Here is an 18,977-nt window from a genome sequence, read left to right on the forward strand (position 1 = left end):
AGTCGAAAACAAATACGTAATTAATTTTAAATGAGAAAATGAATGAATGGCATGACCTTGCATGATAAATAAGAAGAGAAACAAAATTGTCGGACGTGAGACGGACATTTAAATTCAGTTAAATCCTTTGTATTTTTCTCAATATTCTCTCTCCCTTCTCTCTCTCTCTCTCTCTCTCTCTCTCTGTCTTTCTCTCTCCTTCGCTGACTGAACTCTGCGTTTGTCGCCATAGCCAAAAAGCTTCCGAGGGTAACAAAACACAGACATCGGAAGCGTGACATCGTGCGCGCGATCCACAGAGCAAGACACAGAAATATATATAATATATCTAGGAAGAAAGAAAGAAAAGAAAGAAAGATCCACAGAGAGAGAGAGAGAGAGAAAGGGCTAAAGCTTTTCTCTCGCCATAGTCAGACCTTCTGCGACGCGCCTCTCTCATTTCTTTCTGAGTAGCACCGGAGTCCCGTCCCTTCCCTTTCTTTGCTGGATATGGCGACTAAGCCTTGGGGCATAGGCGCCTGGGCGGCCGAAGCTGAACTTGCAGAGGAAGAAGAGAAAGCGGCAGCAGCTGCTGCTGCTGCTGCGGCAGCCATGGCTCCTCCCCCTCCTGATACTTCTTTCCCTTCTCTCGCTGAAGCTTCTCGCCACAGAGCTCCGCCGAAGAAGAAGAAGCAGACCACTCTATCCTTAGCAGAGTTCACCATAGGACAACCCATAGCTCAAGGTACAGGTTCGCGGTATTCTTCTTCGGCCAGTCATCGCAGTAGCATCTCCACAGGTCTCACTCTAGAAGAGATGGTGATGCTTCCTTCTGGGCCTCGAGACAGATCTGGTGAAGAAGAAAGACGTGGTCTTGGAGGTGGTTTTCGTGACTATGGAGCAGATCGATACTCAAGTTACCCGCGCGAGAGAGAATCAAGTGGTTTTCTGAAAGATCGGGAAAGAGATACTGGAGGTTTTCTGAAGGATAGAGAGAGAAATGAACCTTCTCGTGCAGATGATAGCAGAGATTGGGGCTCTTCAAAAAGAACTGCTTTTCCTACAACAGGAACATATGAAAGTGAGAAGAGATTTTCTTCTTCTTCTCGGTTGATTCCGCCTGAGAGAGTAGAAATTACTCCTTCTCGGGCAGATGAAGCCGATAACTGGGGCTTAGTTAAGAGATCTTTACCTATTGCTCCTCCTCCTGTCAGAAGACAAACTTTTGAATCAGTTGAAATCAGCCATTTGTCTCGTGCAGATGAAGCTGATAGCTGGGCGAAAACAAAGAAGCCGTTAACACAACCCCCACATCCTCTTCCAGGCGCTACTCCTGCAGCTATAGATCTAGGTAGCCATATTCACTCCCGGGCCGATGTAGCAGATAACTGGATTTCTTCAAAGAAATCTACACAATCAGAAGAAACTTCTGATGCCACAGGTCAAATTCGGGAAAGAAAGCCAATTGTATTAGCTCCTGCAAGCAATGCCCATCTTCCAGTTGAAGTAACAAATCTACCTATTGAAGGAACAGAGGTTGTGGTAGCTTTACCACCTCCATTGAAACCTAAACCTAATCCATTTGGATCTGCAAGGCCTCGTGAAGCTGTTCTTGCTGATAGAGGAATAGATCAACAACTCTCTGACACTATTTTGAAAGATACTGGTACCAGTGGTCTTAGTAGACCCTCTAGTAGTGGGCACTCTAGTAGACCTCTCACTCCCGAAACTTCCATGGAATCTTCAGGCAAATCTTCTCGGCCCAAAGTGAACCCCTTTGGTGAGGCCAAGCCTCGTGAAGTTCTCTTGCAAGAACGAGGCCAGGATTGGCGGAAAATGGATCTCGAACTTGAGCATCGATCAGTTGATAGGTATGTCTTATGAGACTTGATTAACTGTTGTTTTGTATTTTGGAAATGTATGTATATTTAGTGGGTATAACTGCCCATTCTTTGAATATGACTGATGCACAAGTTCGTGAGGTGCTCAATGATATTGATTTGTGATGTTTAGTTTTGTGGGACTGTTTTGGTGGTAAAAAACACCAATAATTTTCAGTTACTGAATGTGCATAATCCATCCTGTTTTTGCGATGTCTTGAAAATGATAAGAAGTGGTTCATGCATCACATTCTTTTACTATTATGCTTGTATACGGACATCAGTATGTTTTTGTATGCGATCATTTCTCTTCCTTTCTTGTTTGTCTGTGTGTTTATAGTCTGAACTTGGCATGTTTTTCCTCTTGGCTTGGTTTATATCTATCATAAATGGTTGGATATTGTATCTTAATCATCCCTCTAAAACCAGCAGTCTGATCTTGCACATAATGCACCACACATATGTAAATCCAAAAGAAATTTACAGCAGAAAATGTAAGGAGGTTGTTTGGGATAACTACACTTATCTCAGAATCCGTTATCCTTGAGAGAGTATTTACAATGGCCCTTTGGGATAATTTTGTTCTTCATTTCTGTCTGTATAGTTAACAATCTTGAGCAATGCGAAATACTGGTTATGATTCTTTCTGATATTCGATTATAAGATAGACTGAATAGAGAAGGAGAACATAATATAAGCAATAGAATTTTAAATACAAAAAAGAATAGATTTTAACCTTGCGATATTTTTCATAATTGTTTTTTCTTGATATGCAACTCAAGGAAGCACCCTGTGACTGAATGGAGAAGGAGAGCATAATATAAGCAATAGAATTTTAAATACATAAAAGAACAGATTTTAATCTTTGAGAAAGAGAACATAATATAAGCAATAGAATTTTAAATACATAAAAGAACAGATTTTAATCTTGTGATAATTTTCATAATTGTTATTTCTTGATATGCAACTCAAGGAAGCACCCTGTGACTGAATGGAGAAGGAGAGCATAATATAAGCAATAGAATTTTAAATACAAAAAAGAATAGATTTTAATCTTTGAGAAAGAGAACATAATATAAGCAATAGAATTTTAAATACAAAAAAGAATAGATTTTAATCTTGCGATATTTCTCATAATTGCTTTTTATTGATATGCAACTCAAGGAATCACACTGTTTACTACTAGTTTTTCACATTATGCCATATACACTTAACCCGCACTATATATAATACTATGTGTTAGTGCTTGGAGTGTCTCCATTGTATGCTCAATGGATGGCAAAAATAAGTCCATGTCTAGGAACATGCTTACGGTTCATTTTCTGTGCGATTATGTAATATTTGTGATAAGTGAGTGCTTTATCTCTTTTTTGGTGACATTTAACTTTCATTTGCTGATGTGCAATTTCCAAATTATATATCATGTGGGGAATGTAAGGGTGTACGGTTTTTAAGAACATTTTTATGTTTACTCTGTTGCTGCCATTTACCAAACTATGTATGATATCTGTGCAGGCCAGAAACAGAAGAGGAAAGAATTCTGAAAGAAGAAATTAAATCCCTAAAGCAGGAGGCAGAAGAAGCAAACAAGCAACGCACAAACGGAACTGAAGAAACAATGGATGGAGACAGTTCAAACCAAGCTTCTATGTTCGAGGTGGAATTGCAAAAGAAGGAGAAGGAATTAGAGGAATTAGTGAGAGCATTAGATGACAAAGTCAGATTCTCTCAAAGGGTCATTCCAATGGATAGACCTGGGTCTCGATCAGGAAGGAGTGAATTTGGGCGGAGTTTTGATATGCTAGAGAAGTCAGGGTCGCTTCCAGGCAGTAGACCAGGTTCTCGATCGGGTAGTAGGCCAGGTTCGCAATCTGGAAGGAGTGATTCTGGCCAAAATTACAATATTTCATCAGATTCACAATCTATTCGAAGACCGTCATCCCATTCGTTATGGTCTCGGTCTCGCCAAGTTGTTGAAAATGCTAGTAGAAGCAATGAAGCATTGGAAAGAACTGGATCTTGGGTTGGTTCTAATGACATAAGACAAAGTTTTGATTCCCTTCAAAGGTCCCAACGGGAAACGGGTGTTGGTAATAATAGCAATTTTTCGGCTCATCCTCGTGGAACAGGTCCTGATATTTGGACTCGATCTAACGAAGGCCCTCGTGATAGAAAAGGTAGCTGGGGAGAACAGCAGCAACTCAATGATAGGGTCGGAAATCGACGATTTTGAGAGTATTATTGCTTTTTCAAAACGTTCTGGTTGCTTGAGAAAAGCAAAGCTTGCAAAAATGCTCAGATATCCATCCATACACATTATATTAAAACTTAAAGGCCTTTGAAGACCCCTTTTTTTGTTGCTGGTTGTAACTTTTTTTCCCTTTTTCATGTTCTCAAAATTCTTTTTTGTTTTAGACCTGGATCCTTACATTGATGTAGGAAGATTAGATTTCCGGAAAACTTATATGCTGCTGATTTAAAGAAGAGGAAGAACTATTTTCTTTGCATTTTTGTGTGGTCGTCGCGAACGAACTCTCCACTCCGAATAAAGGTCAGTCCAGTTGGTGCCATTGCTATTTCAGCAATTTGCTTGCAACAATGTTTTATTTGTTGTTACGCTGAACTGGCATTTGAGACACTATTTTTTATACATATGAACTCCTTAAAAGAGCAGATGGGAAAATGTTTACAGAAACTCCAATATATTCATCATATGGGAGTGTTCCTATGTGAACTGTACTTATTCTTTTCTTCACCTAGAATTTGAGATCCAAATGAGAAGAAAAATCTGTTTTAATTTTCTCCATTCGAAATACTCATCTGAGCTCTGAAGTTTTTCATTTTGACCACTTGTGCTCAGTTTCCAATTGATGTTCATACGAGTAGATGGTGCTAGTAGCAGAAGTATGTATGTAGTACAGGGAATAAGTCTTAATTGGAATATCAATAGCTGGTTTCTCACCTAGAAAGCCAGAAGAGAGAAGGGAATGAATTCCCTTTTCTTTACACCATTCCCAAGCTTTTCGACCACCGGTTTAGCAACACTGCCACAGAGAAAAGGATTCTGTTTATTTATTTTTACACAGTTTCCAAGCGTTTCTACTGTTTTTAGAGTTTTGTTTTCTTTTTCTTTTTTTGTATTTCAAATTCCTAGCTTTTAAGTAAAAAATTCTGCCCCTTGTGGTTTATCTGAGGATGAAGTAAAGCTCAAAAGTAAAAACAAAGTAGGATATGTCAATGGAAATCTTAATGTTATGGGTATAGTATCAAAAGTTGTGCAACGTTAAGCACAGCCCTAGGGATGAAAAAAGTGATTTTTGTTTACTTTATAGTAGAGAATATTCACAATTGCTCTTCAAAGTAAAGGACGAAAATATAGCACTAGTTATTCCTTTAATGTATATTTTTGTATTTGTCGTTTGTGGTCAATAACAATTACACCTGTTAGCAAATTATGATATTGTTACTCACGTTCGCATGTTTCTATAAGGATCTACCCAATGAGCATTGATATTAAGAAAATACATCTACCCAATGAGCATTGATATTGAGAAAAGCGATTGGTATAAAAAGGTTATGCTATAACACGTTTTTGATCCAACAAATATCTTTGCAGCTGGAGGTATCTCAATTCTTCCAAGCTAGATGACTAATTAGATGTTTAAAAACATACCTCAAATCACTATATATGTATATATATATATCCTTTATCTCGTTCTAGTCATTATTTATTCCATGTCAATGCATGTAAAATTTTGTGGCCTTGTAATTGTAGTGGCAACACCATATTATGTTTTTAAATGATAAAATGCGTATATATGGCGGAAGTTTAAAGTCTACTGAATGCACCCATTTCTGGGGATGTTTGATGGCTATATTGTACTAGATAAATTGACAAATCATTATTGGTATATTGGCTTAATTGAATGTTCATTAAGGAGAAACAATGTTTGTATGCATATACAACATGAGTTTATTTTGCTTTATCGTGAACTCTATATTAGGAAGATATATGTACAAAATCAAACAAACTAAGCATTATTTATTTTATGCATTGACATATATGCAACACACACATGGCAACCAATTTGTTTTGGCCTTGTGCAAAGGTGTTAGTATAACATATTGACATTAGAAGTACCATATGAAGGGTAAGGTAAAATGTTGCATTTTACATAAAAAACAATAAAAAAACCACCAAGAATATTAGTAAAAAAAAGGATTCTCAAGGGGGAAAATTTAATCAACCAAGAGGAGTTGGTAGGTGGATGCCCAAAAGTTTGGTGATTATGAATGGTCTGCATTATGCATCTCCTTTGTTCAATTCAAACATGACAAAGAGAGAGGGCTTATCCCTTGCATCATCATTAAACTCGGACTAGATTGCATCATTGTCACTTTGGAAAACAAAGTCTATGTATGCTATTTTGTTGCAAGGCCTCCTAGTAAAAAGCAAAGAGTTGTTTGAAATTGATGAAATGGAATTGTAATTCAAGGCCATTGTAATGTGTTGAGAAAACCATATTTTATGTACACATGAGATTGCACTTATGTTGCTTTCCACTATGGTTGGCTTCACTACTAGTGGTCTTGTGTGTTATCATTTTAGCGTTAAGGCTTTCACGCCTTGCATGTTGTGTGCATGCATAGATGAAATACTCACAAACCCATCCATCATGATGTTAGGCCTTTCCAAATTATATCCTGTCAATGACACTTCTCACCTTTGTGGAGTTAAATAAGGTGGATTCATGTGGGTGTGAGCCCCATGTTGGGGGAGGGAGCTACTTAAAAATGTCATATATTACATTTGCATGTTTATGCCAAACCCGAGATAAGTAAGTTATGTGCTTCCCATTCAACGGTGTATTAAAAGAGGTATTTCTTGAGAATTCGATGTCCAATTTCGCCACTTCAAAGTGGTGAGGAACACACTCATTTCATTTGTGCTTGAGGAAATCTCAAGCCCAATATATTTGAAGTTTTTCTATTGTTTAAATTGATTCATTCTTGTACCCAAAGCATGAGATATACTCTTTTCAAGTCTTTCCTAAATTAGCATCAAAGAGGGCAAGGCGATTGATGGTGCTATAGTGTCTCTGAAAATTAGCTTGTTAGGTTGTTTGTATATCCTTTTACCATTCTTTTTTACAAGCGCACTTTACCCTAACATTTGTTACACACTCAAATAGTTTTGCCATAAGAGAATAGATCATGATTATCATAGTTGTTTAGGCCTTTTCTTATCTCCTCGTTTATGTAAATGTTTGATCCAAATTGTATTGCAGTCATGAAGCATGATCAAACATACACTTATCCAAGCATGTGTTTGCTTTCCGGTCCATGATTATCATAGTTTAGGGGTTTTTTTATCTCCTCGTTTATGTAAATGTTTGATCCAAATTGTATTGCAGTCATGAAGCATGATCAAACATACACTTATCCAAGCATGTGTGTTTCAATCTTGATGTCTTGAAGATGTCATGATTTGTAGTGGCCAAACTCTTAAGCCACATGCACACATCTTCACTAGTAAAATAGGAAAGCAAGCGTGAGAGAGAACCATAACACATCATCTTTCACACATTTGATTGCTCGTATTTCAATCTCGATGTCTTGAAGATCTAGTGATTTGTGGTAGCCAAATGCTTAAGCCATATGCACAAATACTCATTGGTAAAATTGGAAAGCAATTGTGAGCATGTTTGATTGTTTGTGTAAGTTCTTAGACCTCATACCTAAGTTCATAAAAGTTGCCACAACTCTCAACATGTTTACCCTACCAATTTATCCAAAATTTGCCACATGTTTGTGCTCTATTGGGTTGGAGAAATTGTCCCACCATTTCGTAATGCACTTTGCTATCACCTATTAGATAGTGTGATTCCTCGTTATTTATCAACCCATTCAACCATCCATGGATATGCATAAACTAGTTTATGATATACATCACTTGTTTTTACTTTGGCAAGGATTTTATTAGATGCAAATCTCCAATCTACCTTAGGCATAACCCTAGTCAAATACAAAGTGGATATTGCAAGCTGGCATTTCTTGCAATCAAGTTCACATAACATGGTAATTTCTCAAAGTATGAAACTGTCCTAAATGTCTGAAAAAGCCATTTTTTTCTTTGAGTTTTGAACATGTCATTATGTATGTTAACTAAGCCTAAGCACGCCATAAAATGAAGTCGGGGTAGAAGAGAGTGTTGGTAGACCATTAAGAGGAGCATCTTGCACATCAAGTTCTAAATGTTGTGAGTGTTCCCCATGTTAAAATTTGAGTGGCTTGTCCAATTTCATTGTCAACATACAATTCATCCATAAATATATGCATCGAGTAGTGGATTAGTATGTGAAACAACCTATACGTCCACCATGATATCAATTGATAATGCATAAGACAGTCAAATGACAAAGGTCGATCGACCATGGGTCCTTTACAAGTGACACAACCAATAACAAATTCACCGAACTGAGTTTATTGATGAAATTTTTGTTTGAACTCAGCTTGCGCACAAAAGGGTCCACACACATGATGTGGCCAACATACTTCATATCCATTTTAATTACAAATTCTCAATTGAAGCCTTGAGCTGTGGACATGAATGTTTTTTGTATGTGGGGAGTTTAAAACAACTAGTGTTTAAGGTTCATATGTCTCCTTAAGATCTTAACAGAAAAAAGAAAAAAGGAAAAAAAAGAAAGAAAAAACGAAAAACGAAAAACGAAAAAAGAAAAAAGAAAAAAGAAATAGAAATCTCTCTCTCTCTCTCTCTCTCTCTCATTCGGTGAAGATTCGTCTGTTTCTTCTGTGTGAGCTGCTGCGGTTTCTTCTTATTCGTTTCTTCACAGAGGAACTTTGCTTCATCGCCTCCACGTATACAGAGGTGAGTCATCAAATAAGCATTTTACATGCATTTTTACAATTCCTTAAAATATATTTAGTTCATTTTCACGAATCGTGACAGGTCTCTACAGATCTTCTCAATTCGTAAGTCTTTCTTTAGATCTGTATTTTTTCCCTATTTTCTGATCTAAGAATGTTTCCTCTCGATTGTGAAAGTTTTCTTTGGAATTGGAGCTCTTTTTCTGCTTTAGATGTGGAAAAACCCTAACATCATTTCAAAATCCTTTTTTTCCCTCAGTCAGGTATAATTGACCAGATGTTAAAGGATATTAGAATCATAGCTATGGCATATACACTCATGGATTAGATATATAGGTATATAATGTGTTAAAATATAAGGAAGATAGAAGTTAAGAAAAATTGACTTATCTAAACAATAGATTACTTGTGTTTCACTATCTGATGCGCTACCTTTTCGTCGTGAATATATTGATGGATTAAGACTCGACTATGATGTAGAGTGGGAAAGAAAGCTTGAAAATTCACAGATGACCCATCTTAATCGTTTCCATACAATTTTATACATTAAATTTGAAGATGTTAAATGATTCTCCAAGCACGTGTTAAGCATTGCATCAATTACATTTTTTAAAATCAATTGATCATTGAGCATTTGGGCAGCAATGGTGTAAGTTTGAACGGCTCAGACACATAACAGGGTCTCCCTGGAGAGGGTTGGAAATATGTCACTATGGAGCATTATATATATTGTGATGTTATGTGCCTTAAGCCTAGAAGGCAGTCTATGTCTTGCCACTATTGTAATGGCATCTTAGGTTAATTGGCTATAATACATACTTCACATGATGAAAGAGGTTGTAATATATCTTTCATTTAGTAATATTTGTATTTCTGCACAGTCTTCGTATTATCATACCAAATTATCATTAGAAATATGCTAGTTGGTCACTCATTTAACAATGAATTGAAAAATAGCTATGTATTGTGTTGTCATGTGTTTTAAGCCTCGAAGGCAGTCTATGTCTCGCCACTATTGTAATGGCATCTTAGGTTATTTGGCTATAATACAGATGAAAGAGGTGATAATTCATTTAGTAATATTTGTATTTCTGCATAGTCTTCGTATTATCATACTCAATTATCATTAGAAATTTGCTGGATTGGTCATTCATTTAACAATGAATTGAAAAAAAGATATATGTGTTGTTTAGCGTGAAGAGCAGATATATGCTTTAGAAGGCATATGTCCTTGGACAAATAATCAGCTTTAGGGTTTATGCGACTTGCATATTGAAGAAGCTGGCTGATCATGTGGAGCTTCTGGCGTTCTAGGGAGCGATTCTCCTTAGATGAACTTAAGTATGGAATTGGTTCATGTGGTATATGGTCAGTAATGTCGTAGAAGTTGGAGTTTCATTTTAACACTATTTTGGTGTCTTTGATTCTTAATATAGGTACTTAAATGAACAATTGCAAAGAGCTATGATGGTAAATGATACAAACAAGGTATGAATGTGTTGGATGCTATATGGAAATTGTAGCAATTGATATAGATGACTAATCATTGATGTTTATTGTGTTGAGTAAGTTTGTCCTCCACCCAAAGAGATAATGCAAAACATAGACTTTTTTGGTCATGTAGCTCTATGCAATTTAGGCCTGGCTGTGGCTACAAGGTCATGTTGTAAAAATAGAACAGTGCTGTTTAGCTCTAAAAAGAAATGTATGATTGACATTTATTTAATGATAGAATTTTGTGCTTGTTTATGACTGACTTTCTAGTTTTGAGCTAACAAGAATTTAGCAAATAAATGTATACAGGATTTTGTGATTGAGACCCTTAGATCAATGGCAGAATTGCTGATTTGGGGAGATCAACACGATCCTTCTTTTTTCGAGTAAGTTCATGACAACATATATCAAGGTTCTTCTGCAGCTGCAAGAAACGATGTAATATGATAGGCTTCTTTCCCTATTATTTTTCTTACAGATTTTTCATGGAGAAGCAGGTGATGGCCCAATTCATCTATATCTTGAAACACAGCCGAAACTCAAGTGTAATTGTCCAGCTCTTGCAAACATTGAACATAATGGTCCAAAGTATGCGCAGTGAGCAAGCAATATGTAAGCCTGTATTTAAATGCATTTAGTGATTATACGATGTAACCCCCTCTTGCATTGAAATATTTCTACTTACCATTTACAACCTCACTTTGATGTTTTCTAGTTATGTTTGTTTTGTCCTTTGATTCTTGTACATTCAATTTCCCTTGCTGTTTTCTTTCTTCATAGTTTGTAGAAAATATGAAAACATAGGGAAAAATAAGTCAACAAATTTTCATGTCATTGTGCCTGATCTAAACCAACTGTCTCCCATGGTTGATGATGGCTGCAGATTACTTGTTCAGCAATGAATACATCAACAACTTAATCACATATCCTTTTGACTTTCAAAATGAGGAGCTGGTTGCATACTTCATTTCGTTCTTGAGGTTGGATTGGGCTGACAATCATTTTGCTTCTGTATTTCCTCAGTTAGTGTATTAATAATAAACGCTGGATTTTGCTGCAAATGTTTTCTCTGGTGTGCAGGACTATCAGCACAAAGCTTGACAAGAATACAATATCTTTCTTTGTTAAGACAAACAATGTATGATTGATTTGCATGTAATCTTGCTGGACTATAAAAATGTAGTTTATGAACTGATGATGTGAATGCTTTCTGTAGGATGAGGTTGTGGAATTTCCTCTTTATACGGAGGCAATCAAGTTTGCTCGTCATGAAGAGAGTATGGTGCGAATTGCTGTACGAACGCTTACATTACACATCTACAACAGTACGTGTTATTTTACACTCTGGATGTTGTAACTTTTGAGGAAATGGAATTTAAAGACGTTAGAAACTAAAGTGCATATGCTATCAGTGACTACTACTTTTAACATTAGACGAGGTTCTGCAGTTGATGATGAAGCTATCCGGAAGTTTATCATGAGTCCACAATCAGTTGGTTACTTTTTGGAACTAGTGACCTCCTTGAAGGAACAGACAGCCAGATTAGTTGACTTTGTTACAGAGTCTGCCAAGTAATCCTCTACTTTTTGGCCTTTCTACTATTATTAATGATCTTACAGTAAAACTGTAATTCCTTGAGCTCTTCTTGTGTTTTAAGTTTAGATCAGGCAGTTTTGACATTATTTCTCTTATTGTTCTACAGGAATCCTGACTCCTCACAAACCATTGCAAAGCTTGAAGAAGCTATTGCAGAAACAGGAGATCTCCTGTTCTACTGTAATGATATCATTAATGCAGGTATGCCTCCGCTGAGTAAACTGATATCAAGGCACATATTGGACCTACTTGTCATTCCAGTTTTAATACCCTCTCTCCAACCATACCAAGCAACTGTAAGATTTATTTTATGTGTACTCATACAATATTTCGTTTTGTAACTTCCAGACTAATGAATGCAAAATTACAGGAACTGCAGACAAAGGAATTGTCATCCTTGTACATGCTCTCTTGTCTCTTTCAGGTAGTAAAACAAAAGGAATTAGTGAACGGGATTGGGCTCGAGCTTCTAAAGAAGAGCTCATCCAAGGATGAAGGGTTTATTTCTGGAGGACAATCTATTGAAAGTATTGTCTCAAATAATGGAAGGTAGGGTCTTGCTTAAAGGTTGTCCTTGTCTGTGGCCACATGTTTAGTATTTCCCAACTGCCATGCATATGTTTATACTGGTTTCTTTTTTTGCCCATATGCATTCCATATATAAAAAACTTTAGTTTCTTATTTCAGGAACCAACAATTAATCAGTATTCTGTTGTGGTATGGATGCACATACCATCTGCATTTTAATTTAGTGATGATAATGTGCAATGACTAACCAGTATGTTGTTTTAGTGTGGATGCACATATAGAAACCGCCTGCATTTTAATTTACTGATGATAATAGGAACCATCTGCATTTTAATTTAGTGATGATAATGTGCAATGACTAATCAGTATGTTGTTTTAGTGTGGATGCACATATAGAAACCGCCTGCATTTTCTTTTACTGATGATAATGTGCAATGACAAACCAATATGTTGTTTTCGTATGGATCCACATATAGCAACCACCTCGTTTTACTAATGGTATGAGTAATTGTGGAATGGGCTATGGTCCATGTAGCATGTACTATGTCATAAAAACTATACTTCTTGATGCTACATCTTACTTATACAGTATTATTCTATTCTGCATTGCCTCTTAGTTTTATAAATGATCACTGATATTGGTTTATTTCGTTTTGTTGCCAGTTATCATGATAATGTTTATCATTTTGTACTCAGCCTAGTTACATAGGGAAGCCGCCTAGTTTAGGTACAAATTAGTTATGCGTTATTTTAGCAGACTTTTATAAGATGTACATGGATGTGATGTTTGGTCTTTTAAAGATGTTAGTATGTTATTTCATTTTCATTTTCTCCCCCCCGCCCCTTTTGAAGTCTGTTCTACTAAAGGCAGAAAAGGTTTGTGTGGCTTTTGGCAGAGAGTTGCTCCTGTCTTACCTATTTTGTGAAAATGACAAGCTTGTTCTAGCTTCTTTGAATGTTCTGATTGCAATGCTTCAAAATACAGGTCAGACCCTCAAGTATAGATCTCAATTTTATTTCTTATCAGGGCTCTGATAGGTCTGCTTTATTTGATTGAAATTCTATTTTGTTGTTTCCAAGTAAGCAGCCCTAAATGAAACGCTACTGGATGCGTTGGGGATTCTTCCTCAACGCAAGCGGTACAAGAAATTGTTGTTGGTATGTGTTTATAAGTTGCACTATCTGTGTCATTTATGCTAAAAATGAATATATATAGCTATCAAGTTGTCCTTATCCCTTCACTAATTCTATGATAACGGGGGGCTTGTGTGCAGCAAGCTTTGGTGGGGAACAATGCTGATGAAGAGGTTCTTTTCTCTCCTGTGCCTACAAGTGAAGGTGATGACAGCATTGATATCGGTAGTGTTAGAGCAACTAGTGAAGAGGTGAGCATTACTACTACTCTTTATGTGGAACTACTTCTGTAGCATGCATGTGATGCATTCACAGAGTTCAAATCCATCTTGGCATTTTTACAGTTGTACAGCAAGAAAATAGGGTGTTTGACAAGATATAAGTTTGGTTCACTTCAATTCAGTGTTATAAGAAACTTTCATTCCATTTGTAAGATCTCGTGGTTTACGATGAAGGAAATTCATTCGTAAAAAAATTATATTTACGTTCTCGATGTATGTGTGAGATTTCTGCATGCATGTGTTGTAACATGTATGTGTATGCAACAGACTGATTCAGATATATATGTAATTCGTAAATGGCGGTGTTTGTTCTAACTACTAATTTTCAACGTCAATCATGACATGATAGATAATGTCAAAACCAACGAAAAAACCTAGTATAACAGTGTTTGAGCATTCTACAGAGATGATCTCTATGATAGAAATAATTGTTTTCATTCCCAGGTGCAAGTATTGAAGCTGTATCACAGATTTTTTTGTTTAAAAGTCAACTTTGCCCTCTCTTCTCAGTAGTTCTAGGCTTGTATTATGGGTGCAATGCAATAGGAACATGAAACAATAAATGAATAAAGTAATTATAAGATGCATGTCCTCATTCTTTACATCACTGATAATGATTATACCAGTTTTTTCTTATCCTTACCAGCTTTATGGTTGGGGAATTCTGAGATATTATGACTTTCTCACAATCGTTTCTGTCATTCCTTTTTGTTTTTGTTCTACTTGAGGGTGGTGACTATGATCTGCTTTTGTCTTTTCTTGTATGTGAGGAGGCAAATGATGGATCAACTGTCAATTGAAACAAAAGTACAACCACTGACTGAAAGTTTAGAGATTGACACTACTTATAGTGAACATATGTCAGGGAAGCAGCAAATCCTCATGTAGGTGTAGACAACCCCCCTCCCAGTCAGCTTAGGTTCCCTGTTTGGTGCAGGAGGTTAATCAGTCATTGTATTAGTTATGCGACAAATTATTCATTGATTTCAACCAAACTTCTATGTTTCAGCTTTTTCATTGACATACTAATCCTAGTTTAAACTTTTCATTCACCTCATGGAGCTTTTCTTTATTTATGTATGAGCTTTTCTTTTTTGTTATCCATTATTATGTATTATTTGGGGTCTTATAGGTTGCTTTGGTCTCCACAGAGATGTTACTATAGACTTTCTTTCTTTCTGTGTATGTCTTTGCCAAACAAGTGGCACTCTTTTTGGGAGAAGCCAAATCACAGTGCAACAGTAAAATAACTTTTCAAATCTTGACCAACCTAACTGAACCCAACATGGGCCATTTCTCCTCAATTTAGACATATATTTTATGAGACTTATATGACGTTCTATTTCGCAATTTGGATGCTTCTATTTCGTAAGGTGTATATCAGAAACTTTAAATTTGTAATGATCGTAAACACAAAAATTGAATCTTCACTGATTCAAAACCCTAACATAGACCTATCTGTGTACCCAAAGTGGTGTCATTTAAGCCTTTGTCATTGCATGCTATTTCATATGGTTAACTTTTAGTGGAAAACATCGTAAATTGTTGATTTTTTACTGTAGGTATCTCTTTTCCTTATAATCTTAGAGTTTTCTTGTTGAATCCTTAGGTGAGGAGGCTGGACGCTAAGGGAGCCAGCTGTAGTAGTAATGATGCACATCAAAACATTTCATCCTCGAGTTCACAAACTGATGACCATGTAAGTCCCACCTTTTTTGTGAGCATCTTTTGAGAGTCTTTAATGCTTCTTATTTCTATAGATGGAATTTCTTTTGGCAATAGTTTATAAAGACCTGCTAAAATTACAGGAAAATATTCCCGAACGTGCTTTTGGTAGTGGAGCTGCCCACTTGAGTCCAAGAAGGAACAGGTATCAGGCATGTTTTGAACCTTTCTACTGAAGATAAAATTTTCCCTACTTGGTAATGCATTTGAAGTAATAAATTGACATAGAAACATCCTTATTTGACTATGCGTTTCAGGTATTAGATTCATTGATGAGGCTTCTTTGTCGTAGTCCTTCTCCATGTGCAGAAGCACTGTGGCATACAGGATGGTTGCTGCGTCAGCTTTTGCCATATCATGAACAAAAGCTCCGTGATCATCATGTTCTCATGTTGAGTGTAAGTTTTATCATGGTCCAAGTTGTAAGCTAATTATAAAGTTTCTTAATCTTTGTTTTCAATTGCGAACTAAATGACTGATCTAGCAGTAACTAGGATCTTGGAAACAATGCATATTGATATTTTTTTGATTGTGCATAACTATTTGTGATTTGAGGAATCTCAACGATTTCTGGACTTGTTCATTAATCTTTCCGTGACTTTGGTAATGCATGACAGAAAGCATATGCTGCAGCCCAAGAAGGCCTCATGAAAGAGACGAAAGACTGCTGGTGTGATTTGGTTCCAGCTTTACTTATCGAAGAATGGAAGGCCTGTAAAAAAGGTGGAATTCTTGACAGCATTATGCAGCATAGTAACATAAAGGAATTTGCTTTTAAAAAGAGGTTTTGCATTTTGTGCCTTCGTAGCAACGGAAACGTCAGTTTTAAACAAGGATACTTCTTTTGTGCTGTGGCCAAACCCTAGATCTATGTTCTCAGCTGGTATGTGCTTTTATTTTTATGATTTTGCTCCATAACATATTAATGTCTTGCCACTAAGCGTAATTCATCTATCCTTTCAGGCGATACATCCTCATCTTTTGTTGGAGAGAGAATGCAAACTAGTGTGAAGGTGTGGTAGTATTGTCGTTGATTCTAGAAATACTTGTCATTGATATCTGGGATTATATATCAAAGCCCTACAGCATTAATGTCTATTATTGTCAGGTTTTTGTGATCTTGCATCAACTCCGGACATTTATTTTAGAAGGGTCTATACCAGATGCACCTTCACTGAAACAAACTAAGGAGAAAGTACAAAGGCCGAAAACTGGGAGGATTGGTGTCCAGATGACTGTTGTAAAACGAGATACTGAAATTGATTTAAGTAAGATACCGCTTACATTGCATTTATAATTCTATTTTGAGTATAGGAGACTAGTGCTATGCTATCTTTTGGTTTTGAGACTAGGATGGCATGAAGAAAATTCAATCAATACCATCTGGTGAGATTAGGGGACTAGGAGGACCTACAGTTGAGGGCCAACCTGTTGAAGAAGGCAGCGTATATAGTCTAGGAGAGACGCTTGATAGAATTGAAAGTGAGAGCATCTCAAGATTTAGTGAATGAACGTATTTATATGCACAGGTTAAGAGAGATGCTGGATAGAATCGGAAGTGAGAGTACTCATGCTTTAGTGAATCAATGCACTCATGTGCTACTTTGGACATTTGTATGGCAGCAGTAATAGTTATGTACATTTGTTTTGGAAGATGAGGAATAACTTTCTTGAGAGCCCTCGAAATTAATTGTAGGGATTTTAAACACATCGAATTCAGGGAAATTATCTCTGATAATCTGTAATGGTATGTCTTCAGCTGATATTAGGTTTGGTTTAATTTTCAGGTGAGGCTATCCCGTGCAGGATTGCTTTTGAAAAAGGAAAGGAAAGGGCAGTGTATTTGCTTGTATATTCAAAAGGAACTGATGGATGGTTGATTCTTGCAGAAGATGTACCTCTCAGACCCAAAAGGGGAATTGTTCGTGTCATTGCAGCCTTAGCAGGATCAAATGTATGTATAAAAAAAGGTCATTTGTTTTACATTATCCATAATGATACTTCAATGCATTTTGCTTCCTATTGATCTATAAAGGAAAATTTCCCTATCAATACTGTTAACGCATTTTGCTTCCTATTCATTTGTAAATGCATTCACATATATGCTTTACATGTGTTATAATTCAATGCATTTTGCTACCTATTGAAAAGCTAAAATGCATTTTACTTGGTAGTGATATGCAAATGAATTCTGATAATTCAATTCATTTTATCCTTCCTATTGTTACATAAAGGTGTTTTATTTCCAATCAATGCTCTGGTACATTTTCCGTTGTATCGATACTTCATATTGATACTCCATTGCATTGGACTTCGTTTTGATACTCTAATGCATCTTTCTTCTGATCAGTACTTACATCCATTGCACTCTGTTGATACAATTGCGCGTCGTAGTTACCTACCCTAATCCTGCCTTGTAGTGATACTTTACATGCACTCTGTTTCCTGGTGATAGTTTACATGCATTGTGCTTCCTAGTGATACTCACCCATTTTTCTTCTTATCTTATGTTTGATGCATTTACTTCCTATTGATACTCGTTGGTACGCTGGGGATAACAGGCTGATGACACTTAAGTTGGGGATGGAATTCCGCGCATCTATGGTCTTAGTAAAGTAATGGCTGGTGAATTAGTGGAATCTGATCAGTTTATATGCACCGTGCTTCCTATTAATATTCCATCCAATTTTCTTCCTATATTTAATGTTTGATGCATTTTGCGTCCTATTGATACTCTAATGCAAATTTCTTCCCAATTTCTGCTGATACTTAGATGATATCATTTTGATATTTCAATAAATTTGGTTCAATTTCTTCCCAATCCTGTTGATACTTAGATGATATGATCTTGATATTTTGTTACATTTGGTTTCCTCTTGAGTGATCTTTGGTTGCCATAGGTACGTAACATGGATTTTGCTTCCCATTTTGATGTTTTACAGTGTATTTGTCTTACCATTGATGCTTAATATGCATTTTCATTGAATAGTGGAATGGGTTTTGCCTCCTTTGTGATATGCACAGCCTAGAATCGACGAGGATCACCCAAAATGGTTACATTTGCGGATCCGATCTCCTCAACCTCCATCTACAGATGCTGGGAAAGTTGGGAGCAGTGGGAGATCTCGTTCGAAGCGCCTTGTTGATGGTAGATGGACACTTGCTTTTCCTGATGAAAAAACGTGCAAGTATGCCCAAACAGCTATGTATGAGGAGATGGAAATTCAGAGATCTGCCATACAGCATGTTTTGGAACCATTCATTGTCGATTCATCTCTTCTTGTTACAAGCAACAAAGATGATGTTGGCTCTGTAGAGCCATAGATGAGAAACAAAAAGACATGCAATTATCCTCACAACCCACCAACCATTTGTAATATCTGTCTGATTAAAATCTCAGGCTCATTTTTTTGGTTCCATGTTATCCTGGGCATTTAATGCACAATGCAATTATTTTTTTACAACCAG

At 36.5% G+C, this 18,977-nt stretch overlaps 2 protein-coding genes across 5 annotated transcripts; both read left to right on the forward strand.

The window, feature by feature from the left end:
* The first annotated feature begins 353 nt into the window (after nucleotides 1–353).
* Nucleotides 354–4,661, forward strand: LOC147869717 (eukaryotic translation initiation factor 4B2-like). The gene is made up of 2 exons (XM_087332372.1): nucleotides 354–1,850; nucleotides 3,375–4,661. Exons 1-2 carry the CDS (start codon nucleotides 490–492, stop codon nucleotides 4,090–4,092), a joined length of 2,079 nt encoding a protein of 692 aa, XP_087188498.1. The 5' UTR covers nucleotides 354–489; the 3' UTR covers nucleotides 4,093–4,661.
* Nucleotides 4,662–8,609: 3,948 nt separating this feature from the next.
* LOC147869718 (CLEC16A-like protein) lies at nucleotides 8,610–18,968 on the forward strand. Of its 4 annotated transcripts, XM_087332392.1 has the most exons (24): nucleotides 8,624–8,751; nucleotides 8,833–8,855; nucleotides 9,944–10,091; nucleotides 10,187–10,238; nucleotides 10,554–10,630; nucleotides 10,723–10,856; nucleotides 11,128–11,224; nucleotides 11,325–11,382; nucleotides 11,461–11,569; nucleotides 11,693–11,816; nucleotides 11,948–12,137; nucleotides 12,212–12,390; nucleotides 13,266–13,354; nucleotides 13,457–13,527; nucleotides 13,644–13,754; nucleotides 15,394–15,483; nucleotides 15,593–15,661; nucleotides 15,767–15,907; nucleotides 16,127–16,232; nucleotides 16,318–16,392; nucleotides 16,473–16,522; nucleotides 16,618–16,777; nucleotides 17,297–17,463; nucleotides 18,499–18,968. In XM_087332392.1, the coding sequence occupies exons 3-24, from the start codon at nucleotides 10,042–10,044 to the stop codon at nucleotides 18,823–18,825; spliced, it is 2,526 nt and encodes an 841-aa protein (XP_087188518.1). In that variant the 5' UTR covers nucleotides 8,624–8,751; nucleotides 8,833–8,855; nucleotides 9,944–10,041; the 3' UTR covers nucleotides 18,826–18,968. The 4 variants fall into 4 exon arrangements, with proteins under 4 accessions (XP_087188510.1, XP_087188525.1, XP_087188530.1 ...); XM_087332384.1 differs by lacking the exon at nucleotides 8,833–8,855 and having other exon boundaries at nucleotides 8,610–8,751; XM_087332399.1 differs by lacking the exon at nucleotides 8,833–8,855 and having other exon boundaries at nucleotides 8,610–8,751; nucleotides 12,221–12,390.
* Nucleotides 18,969–18,977: the final 9 nt, after the last annotated feature.

Source organism: Azolla caroliniana, unplaced genomic scaffold (assembly GCF_043228905.1).
Source record: "Azolla caroliniana isolate FFs.n. ecotype wild unplaced genomic scaffold, voAzoCaro1.0.p SCAF_1, whole genome shotgun sequence".
NCBI classification, from domain to species: Eukaryota; Viridiplantae; Streptophyta; class Polypodiopsida; order Salviniales; family Salviniaceae; genus Azolla; species Azolla caroliniana.